At 37.7% G+C, this 10210-nt stretch overlaps 1 protein-coding gene across 2 annotated transcripts in view; it reads left to right on the top strand.

Moving 5' to 3' along the window:
* TAFA2 (TAFA chemokine like family member 2) overlaps nucleotides 1–8130 on the top strand; it is a 326794-nt gene extending 318664 nt beyond the window's left edge. For both annotated transcript variants that reach the window (XR_012655887.1, XM_075066030.1), the window contains one exon: nucleotides 6080–8130. Coding sequence is in view for 1 of the 2 variants with exons in the window: in XM_075066030.1 (XP_074922131.1) it covers nucleotides 6080–6091 (12 nt within the window). In the remaining variant the exon portion in view is untranslated. The remainder of the gene's footprint in view (nucleotides 1–6079) is intronic.
* The last annotated feature ends 2080 nt before the right edge of the window (nucleotides 8131–10210 follow it).

The following is a 10210-nucleotide window of genomic DNA, read 5'->3' as shown; positions in this document are numbered from 1 at the left end:
ACCTACCCCAGAGAAGAGAGAGCGCGAGACCCAGCAGAACAGTACCGGCAATTTGCCACAATATAGATGGTATATATATCAACATACACTGTATCACATATGGACTGGATCCTTCAACCCTTACACACATAGGAATAAATGACCTTAACGCATATTGTCTCATTGGGTAAAGAGGAACTAATCATGTGAGTAAAGGTTGCATTTATGGGCTTGATCTTACCGCCACAGGTGTAGAGAAGTGTAAGCCTTGGTCCTTGGCTAGCAGGAGCTGTTATAATGCGGGTTCAGACCCAGGGGAGGGAAGATGCTGTTTGCACTATACCACAGTCCTTGGAATTTCACAAGTGGAAGGGCGTTTTAATTTGCATTCAGGGTTCCAGGGCTGGAATGTGCCCAGAGTCTAACCAGTCGCCTGGTTCTGCCCCCTCCTGGCTAACAACATCAACTTTTTGGGCTACACAGGGTAAGTCTGAGGGTCAGCTTCATGACATCTTCTGAGGCCTGGTCTATACTACACAATTAGGTCGACGTAAGCTGCCTTGCATCGACTTAGCTGTGGAGGTGTCTTCACTTAAATTTGGCTCCTGCTGATGTAAGTGCCTCTCTGTCAGCTTAGTAATACCACCTTTTTATAGGATGTCTTTTGAGTTTGAGATCATTGAAGATCTCCTGGTTAAAGCCAGGGTGGTATCTTGGCATACTGCCTATCTTTCCATGCAGAGGTTACGGATGATGTAATTAGGTTGACGGTGTTAGTGTAGACACCATATTGCTTATGTTGACTATTACTGGCCTTCAGGAGCCATCCCACAATGCCTTACACTGGCTACACAATTGATACAAATGCTTCTGGGAGGATGTGCACTGCCGACACAAAATGCCAAATGTGCACACACCAAGCGATTTAATAACTGTGGTGGCTGTATGCTGATGGAAGTTAGGTTGATATAATTTTGTAGTGTAGACATGGTCCCAGTTATGCTGGCAAGAGATAGTGTAGCCTAGGGCTGAATCTAAACATTTACTCACCCACATGAAGAAATGTGTTAAGGTTCAGTTGTATTAAATTATATAGTGTTGTTTTAAAATAACGGAAGTGTGTTCACATACAATTACAGCCAACTTACAGCAGCCACTCACCAATTTAAATTAAAAAGTCTGCAACTGCAGAGTAATTATACTATAATTGCTCATTTAGAACATAGAAATGAAGTAAGTCTAATTTGTTGTATTCATAATATAACAACCGTGAGAAAAAAGATATTAGCATAAAGGGAGCAATTATGTTCCAAGTATGAACAAATTAATTCAAATACATATTTAGGGTGTTAAAGGTGTTATGTCCTTTTTTCCACTAAGCGCCAGAAAAGTTAATTTTCAGATTTATTATTAAATGAAAAGTAGGTTGGAATTTATTTGTGCCCATTTGGAGTGTTACTGTTCTCTTAGGATTTTAAGGATTGAGTATATACTGCTGTCAAACCTTGTTTTTCCATAAAAAAAAATATATTGGCACAATACCTTGCCTTCCAGCTGCTCAAATGAAAAGCTATCCAAAACCAAACATTTCTGTAAATAACACAGATAGATATTAGCTAAAATTTAACTGACTATTTAGGAAATTGACTTCAGCATCCAAGGGATCTACTCTCCCTTTAATGTGTGTGCATGTATAACTGCCATTAGCATTAATGGATGATGTGTGCTTACTCATAACAAGAGTTGCATACTACGTAAAGGCAAGTACAAACCACTATAAAAAGAACAGGAGTATTTGTGGCACCTTAAAGACTAACAAATTCATTTCAGCATGAGCTTTCGTGGGCTACAGCTCACTTCTTCGAATGCATAGAATGTGAGTCACTCAAATTAACTGGATGTGACCTGTAAGTTAAAAGAAAAAAGAACAGGTGGAGCAGCATCAGTGCTGGCACAGGAAAGCAGTTAAAAATGCCAGTGAAATAATAGTAATGAAAAACAAACTAAAAAATAAAGTCAGTGAGGCTTGATATCATCTTCCATATAAACATGATTGACATCCAATGCAATAGTGTTTTGCCCTACTGTACAACTGATTGTCAGAAAGATTTATTATAGCACTGTCTATCCCGGTATCATAATGCTAGTGGGTGCTACTCAGATGAAGTGCTAGATATTTTTAAAAGTCTGATGCCTGCCATTATACAATTGTGTGCCCTATTATAGCAATTGTACATCTGCTGTGAAAACAGCCATGTAGATATGTAACTGACCATTTCGGGGTGCAAATGCTCATTTTGTTTGAACATGTATACCTGTTTGTCCATGCAGTGCCATAAACACCTTTGGTGTTACAAAAATAATAACTAGAGTTTGCATATACATTGCTACACTCATTCAAAGGCTTCTGACCTGGAAATCTGACTATAAAATCATTATATCTGTAGATCAACTCATATAATATATGTGTATTGGAGTAGTACATGTGATAATTTGTAGAGCCATATGATAAAGTGAATATTATTGTATACTTTTACCATCTCAAAGGTGTAAAACATGACTCTGCTACTGTCCAACAGCAAGTAGTGTTAAACAAGGTTCAGGATTTGGTACACAGGGACCTTAGTCTACTTAGTCTCATGGCAAATCACTAGGAAAATCATCCCAGTGGTTGGAAATCTGTTGACTGAAACACACAAAGGAAAAAATCAAAACCAAGTAAAAAGCACTGAAAAGGAAATTGAGTGACTGAGCAAAACAAACTTAATTAAAATATATCAAAGCCTCTTTTTTAGAAAGGGTGAATATTGGTTAGAATCTCGTATTCTGTCAAACAGTCCTGTTTGGTGGGGAAGAAAAGATTAGTTCTGTTGTTCAATTTCGAGCTGGGAATGATAATCACTGTCCTGCTTTTGACAGAAGACAAACGGAGAAGGGAGAGAAGACACAGGATAGTAAAGATGGGGGGCATGGAAATATGATTTTTGTTGATGTCCTTAGGATACAGATCAGCTGGTCAGTCATGGATGGATACTCTGTGCTGGCAAGTCAGCTGCAACAGTTGTTGCTGTGTACCCTGGCTTGCCTCGTTGGATAGGAACATCATATGGTTGGTCTGGTCAGGTTCCTCTTTCACTGGTCCTTCTTGGGCCAAGCATTGCTGAATGGGCATCTCATCTCTCTGTACTGGTGCCATGCAGTATAGTTGATTTCAGGATCAGGGGAGAAGCTGAGAGGGAAAGAGAGAACGGACAGGAGAAAGGTAATGGGGGATGAAAAGGGATAGATGAGAGAGAGGGAAACAGTGGAATCTCACAAGTATGAGGCTGGGCTCCTTGCTGGTGCGGCGGTGATGGTTGAGCCCCCTCACTGGAGTATCAGGGTCTGGGTGTTGTAGCAAAAATCCTTCCTCCACAGCCACAGTGGTGGTAGAAGTCTTTTTTTTTTCTTTCCACAAGCCTCTTTTTAGGGCCCCAGAAACAGGTCATGGGTGGAATGGTCCCATCCACTTAGTATTTTGTCCACTAATTAGGCCTAATTTTCAAAGCATCTGTTTTGGTCCATTAATTTCCAATCTCCTACTCCTCTTGTTTACCTGTCATAATTTTAACCCAATCTTTGGGTGGTATCAGTTTAAATTAAGCCAGTCTTTCTGCCTCTTCCTTAAATTTTTTTTTAAACAATTTTGTATAGCAGGCCACTGTAACAATTCACTTTCCACTAGTGTGTTTGCTAAGCAGATTGAGGTCTCTATACATCAAATCCCCAGCCTTGTTTAACATTTTACCCAATAATCTCCCTCCTGGGGATTCATCCTAGCATTCCAAACCTCTGGGCAGTTTCAAAGGGCTGCTATCTAGGAGGAGGGGAGAATGCTACAGAAGTGTTTCCTTCTCTTCCTATATCTCCCATTCCATCTAATATGGAATTCTTCTTCTCTCAGATAACACTGGTCTGAGTATACAATATTTCAACTTGGATCAGCAACAGATTTAAAGACTCCTCTTTGGTGAATTTCAGGTCTAAAAATATGCTTCAGACAGACTTGTATAATTAGAAATCTGGGAACTTGTCTTTTCAGTAGTATAAGGTTTTCTCAGTGCTGAGAAAGCCAGAAAGGAATACACATCAGAGAGATTATTCTTTCACGGGGTGCAATGTGATCATGAGAGTCCTCCCACCTATCCTGCACTGGCCATAGTGCACAAGGTGTAAACAGCCAAGGCCATTCAGCACCCACCCTCTTTGGGGAATCTAGCATTGCTAGCAGGGTTTTGAATCTCCCAGGCACTCCATTCTACCATTGACTACAAGAGAATAGGCCTGTTTAATTTACTACAATAGCCTATATATTTTTCAGATTAAGGTAGCATAAATCTTCCTGGGGAATGGATCTGGAGTAGGTATGCTGTGTTGGCCATTTTATTTTTTGAATGCATAACAATAATATGTAGCCTGACTTTTGAATTATTTCTGGATTATTTTTTTCAGACAATTGTACAGAGTAGAAATAGTCATATAAGGCTGCTTCAGCCAGTGAAAACTCGGTAAAATAAGAGCAGTGTAATAAACGTATATCATAGAAATCACAGAGCACAATTTTATTACTGCTTTTTGAGTGCAAATTCTAGAAATTTCCCAATGTTGAAGGCAAAAGTAAGCAACGAAACTCCTAAATCAATCCTTTTAAAATTCTGCTCAATGTTTCTGCTCTGCAGAGCTGACAAGAGCTGTATGCAAATGATTTTGCTGAGGGCAAAGGAATGTTTCATCATTAACAAGCATGACCCTTCTCTCTATGATCAAAATGTAAAACATATGGCCCTTGATGCTATAGACTGTGATTGTGACCAATCCAATGCATTGCTCCTGAAGAGTAGGGATAGTGTCTCTTGACACAATTTTATATTAAAAAGTCACATGATCATTAATTGTATCCACTGACACAGCAGAAATATTCCTGAAATTAATATTTCTTTAATATAATAGAGGTTGTTTTTTGTTTCATGTTTAAAATACAAATCAGACATAGGGAAAATCCAATTACTGTGAAATATTTTGTCTCCAACTTGCTTTCCCTGTGGTCCTTCTGGTTTATGTTAGCTTGGGTGAAACTGCTCAAGTGAAATTTTTGATAGTTATTGTATGAGCAGTGAATAATAGGGTAAACCTAGCTCTTGCTTATTCTATATGGGCTTTTCTTCTACAATGCTCCCTTCTCCCCACTACATTATTGTAGCTTGCTAAAATGTAGTTAGTCATTAACAGGATAATACATCTTAACATAGTATGAAAATATGAAGAAATAAGAAGCAAGTCTCCAAGTCACCCTTTCTATTCAAGGCCAGCCAATAAAAGTGTTGTGAAAGCAGAGTTGTTACAACAGAGATCCTCTTATGTTGGAGCTGATGGATAGGGCCGGCTCCAGGCACCAGCATCCCCAGCAGATGCTTGGGGCGGCAATCTGAAAGGGGCGGCAGTCCATGTGTTTTTGCCCCCAAGCAGTGCGCTGAATTGGCGCCACTGATGGCGGGGGCGGTCCGAGTGATGTTAGGGCAGCACATGCGTTTCCGCGGAGGTGGCAATTCAGCAGCAGCTTCAGCTGTTGAAGACAGAAGCTGCCTCTGAACTGCCACTACCGCGGAAATGGGCGTGCCGCCCTAACGGCACACAGACTGCCCCTGCCTTCTGCGGCGGCAATTCGGCGCACTTCTTGGGGCAGCAAAAACAGTAGAGTCGGCCCTGCTGATGGAGGTAGCACAGAAAGCTCCTGTAAAAATTAATACTTCTGACTGTGTGGGGCCTGATATTTTGTGGCCTATGGAATTTTTTCAAAACAGAAAACCCCACATTTTTAAGCACAGTCTAAGTTAAGATAACAGCTTCCTTCAGGCCCCATGAGGCAAAGCACTGAAGTACATGTGTCACTTAAGCACTGAGTAACCCCATTTTCATATCAGTGGGACTAATAACTTGCTGATAATCATGCCCACATATAAGTGCTCCTCTACACTGTGGTCTCATAAACCCATTTCCACTACATAATACCAGATGCTTTATCTAAAGTTTTGATATTCTTGAATTTTCATTTTCTTTACAGGTAACCCGATAGCTAAAGACAACTCAAGTCTGTCTCAAGGCTGATAATGCTAACAGAACAGGAATTTCATAACACCCTCCAGGCAATCCTTGAAGTGAGTTTACACTGCTGGGGTGCATTGGCTTGTAATCAGCAACAGCTTGAGATCAAAACTACTGGAAAGTCATTGTGAACTTTTCTGTCACAGAGATTTCAACTGGTTGAACTATGTACACTTACAAAATTGCACTTGCTGAGGAATTTATGGCTGCACTCTAAAGCGGAGATGCTCAGAGGGTGTAGAAGAGGCAGCAATCTTTCGGGTTCTCCATTCCAGACTGATGGCTTTTCATCTTTACAAAAGCAGTCTTCGAAATGTAGTGGTTCTTTCACTCTGAAATGTTCCGTGGTTCTATGTACAAATTGCTGGTGGGACTGCACGCTACTTTAATCAAATTTATGTTGCAGAACTTGTCCTTTGGCATAGCGCAGTTTTAGACATTTTTATTTGTATTTCTAATCTTGGATCTCTGAAAGGCTACATGTTTCAACATCTTGAAGTTGCTTTTGTTATAGGAATGGAAATATATATCTATTGTTAATAATTATTGTTGACAAGTAATAGTTATTGGAATACATCAATCATATAAGAATGTATAGCCAGCCTGACATGATTCCCTAAGGCTAACCAACTACTGTAGCTTTTTGCCAGTTTCATTATAAGTATTTTATACCTTTAAAAATATACATTTCCATTTAGTTTGAAGATGATGGGTCTTTCTGGTATGTCCTTTACTTTCTTAACTTTAAGTCCTTTCAAGTTGACAGTAAGCAGTAAATGACATTAGCTAGTCCCTTTTTGTAAAGGTAGACAGGGATGCATGCAAGTTTTACAATTCTGAGATTGGATGTCATTCATTCAGAGTTTCTTTTAGCTATTTATTTTTTTAAACTATCTCTTGCTTGAACACAAGTACTATCTGGATGCTCATGTAGATGTCTGCTCAGTTTGTTAATAGAGGAAAAAAATCTTTCCCCCCCAAATCTGAGGTTCATAAATGTTTTGCTTACAATTATCCAGTCCAGGTTTTCTGGGGCCTTTCCATAGTCATTTCCCCAAATTAACATTTATTTTCCTATTTTCTGTTTCCGTAGCAAATTTTTGTGATGTACTGTTCTATGAAACCCTTAATATTTAAAGGCCTTAAACATATATGAATTTTGTTTCTAAGTTATTACAGAATGTATAATTTTATACTCCATTTAATGTATTCAGTACCACTGTTGATACTAAGATAAAGGAACCCTGATAATTCATTGCTGTACTGTATTGATGCTGCATAAGCATGCTGACCGGAGAGAGAGTGTGAGAGTTATATAGTATGCTTTATTGTCTAAATAGAGACAAAGAGCACAGCAACTCAGACCTAGTGAAAATATTTGTGTGGGCAGTCTCATTCAAACAGCCTGCATGGTTACTGGTATTTTTAAAAAAGCAAGGGGAAGTCCTTTTATAGTTACAACCCATTGACATGGCTAATTAGATATAAATTAGGTTCCATGATAGATGAACTCACTGGAGTGCTCGGGTTAGTTACAGTATCCTAGGCTCTTCCAAGAATATTTCATTAAACCTCCCATGTTATCCACAAGAGAGCTAAAAATTAATGATTGTTGGGAATAATTTGAGATGTACATTTCATCATTCTGCTGAGAAATAATCAAAAATATTGGCAGGGAAAGATATTCTTTTCTGATTAAAATTTAATTTGGATTAACTGTAGCACCACTAGCTATCTCAGTTTTTTCAAATGCATTAATATTGTATGGATTTGTGCTAAAAGAACATCTTAAGGAGAAAAGTAATTCCTTTGTTTGGAACAGTACAAATTATAAATGTGTTATTTTGTAGAATATTAGTTTGGCCTTAATTTGGTCAAAATACTGTATCATGCTTCTCAAGATTTGTTTCCTTTGACTTTGTTCTCTGAATCAACACTGAAAATACTGTATTATATACAAGTGTAACACATGCTTATCAATAGGTGAAAATAAATGGATTTTCAAATATACTGAATAGATTATCTGCAGTAGATTAATGTTGTGACTATTCATAACAAGTGAATAAAGTTGTGATATCAAATTGACTCCCCTGTATGGATATGCACTTTGAAGATCGGTTCTGTTTACTCATAGAGCAAAAGTTTTTATACCCTGTGGAAAAGAAGATCATGAACTATATTAATTTCATGTTTCCTTAGAAAAACTTGGAGCAAATTCTACCTTTTTCAATTTTCAGAAGGAAGGAGTTTGAAGAGAGATTTTAGCTTTGTTTTCTATGACACATACTGTCATGTTTCAAACGATAAATATTAGAGTTGAGCAAAATGCAGAATTACTATCTTGTGTGAAACTTTGACATACAAGCATTTGGTTTTGGGACAAAATATTAAAAAATTTTCACGGAAGAGACATTCTGAAAAAAAAATGGATTTGGACATTTTTGACCAAAACAAAGCATTTAGCCATTACCAAAAAGAAAATATTTTTGTTTTGTTCTGTTGTACTGACCTGAAACATTTTGTTATGAGTCAGTTAAACACTAAACTTCATTTTCTGATTGTGGTGCATTGCCTCATGGGAGTTGTAGTTCAGGAGCCTGATGCCCCCATTTTCCCTTATGGACCAGGCTACCTGGTTGGTCCATAGCTCCAGAATCATGTGACTCCCGCAATGCATCATGCAGTCAGTCAGAGGGAAATCTAAATTGCATTATGGAAGATGGAGTCATCCAAAGAGCCCAGCCATATGAAAGAATTGGGACCCAAACTATAACTCCCATAAGGCAACATTCTGATAGGAAAATACAGCTTAATGGTTTGTTGAACTGATTCAAAACAAAATATTTTGGGTCTGTTTGATAAAATTAAATATTCCAATTTGTGTTAAACTGATCTGAAATTAAATATTTCATTTCTTTTTTCCAGATAGAAACTGTAAATTTTCAGGAGAATCTAATTTTTCCTGCATCAACTGTATTTCTCTGTCTGAAAATCATTTCAACAGAAAATTCCCAGACATCTCTAATAAATGTGAAATAATACTTAAAAGTATTGCAAGCGTATGTCTTGTTAATGTGTTGAACATTGATCAGTAAGTCAAATATTGCTACTGCTGCTACTGCCATTTTTAATAGCACTGTAACCATTTGTTTCAATATTCTAGGCCAAGCCGTGACTCTGAGACTCAAGGCAGTAAAGATCCATCCACAACCATTTTATTTCTGTTTCAATGTTTCAACCCTTCATTGTGACACCACACTTAATTCAGTGCAACTTTTTCTATATATTGTCTTTCACATAATCTCAAAATGCTTTACATCATTACACAAGATGCATAGAACAATTTTGTTTTGAAACTACAGTATATTATAATGTATATTATTATGTAAGTGATCTGTCAAGTATTTGCATAATCATAAATGCATATGGATTTTGCTAACAGGTTGTGATTATATAGTTATCATTTAACATACTGACATCTACAGGAATACAGATGGAAAACACTGAACTATGATTGACACCTATTCTGTGAATTTACTGTCTTATTCCTCAGCCTGAAATTATTGCGCATCAGCTGCTAGCCAAGATACTGGCAAGTGGAACATGGTTTTGATTTGCAATGCTAATGTCATCTTAATCTTTTTTGTTTTCTTGCTAATAGTTAAATCTCTTGAGCTCTGCATCAAAAATGTCACAAGTAAACAATCTGATGGAATTAAATAGTTTTGCATAATTTCAGTGCTATTAAATGGCACTATGAACATTACCTAATCATGGCTGTCAGGCTTCACAGTTCAGTTCTTCTCCTGGAAAACACTTACTGGTTGTTCTTTCATGGTATTAGAAAATGTTCCCAAATTACATCTTTAAAGTCATTTATGAGAGCTTACAAAAACTGTCTGCTGCCACTTCACAGTCAGTTGATCTAAATATTTTAGTGAAAATGTTCTCCTTGGCTTTCTGTCATACAACTTCTGTTTGCTTGAACCACTTATGTGCTGATTACAAGATGTGATACACGAAAGATCTGAATTTTCTGTTTCATCGTTCTGACAGCCAATGACACATGTTGCCAACATCTCTTAATGCA

This window comes from Chelonoidis abingdonii, chromosome 1 (genome assembly GCF_003597395.2).
Source record: "Chelonoidis abingdonii isolate Lonesome George chromosome 1, CheloAbing_2.0, whole genome shotgun sequence".
Taxonomy (NCBI): Eukaryota; Metazoa; Chordata; order Testudines; family Testudinidae; genus Chelonoidis; species Chelonoidis abingdonii.
Note: the sequence above shows the minus strand (reverse complement) of the source record. Positions and strands in the feature narration are given on the sequence as shown.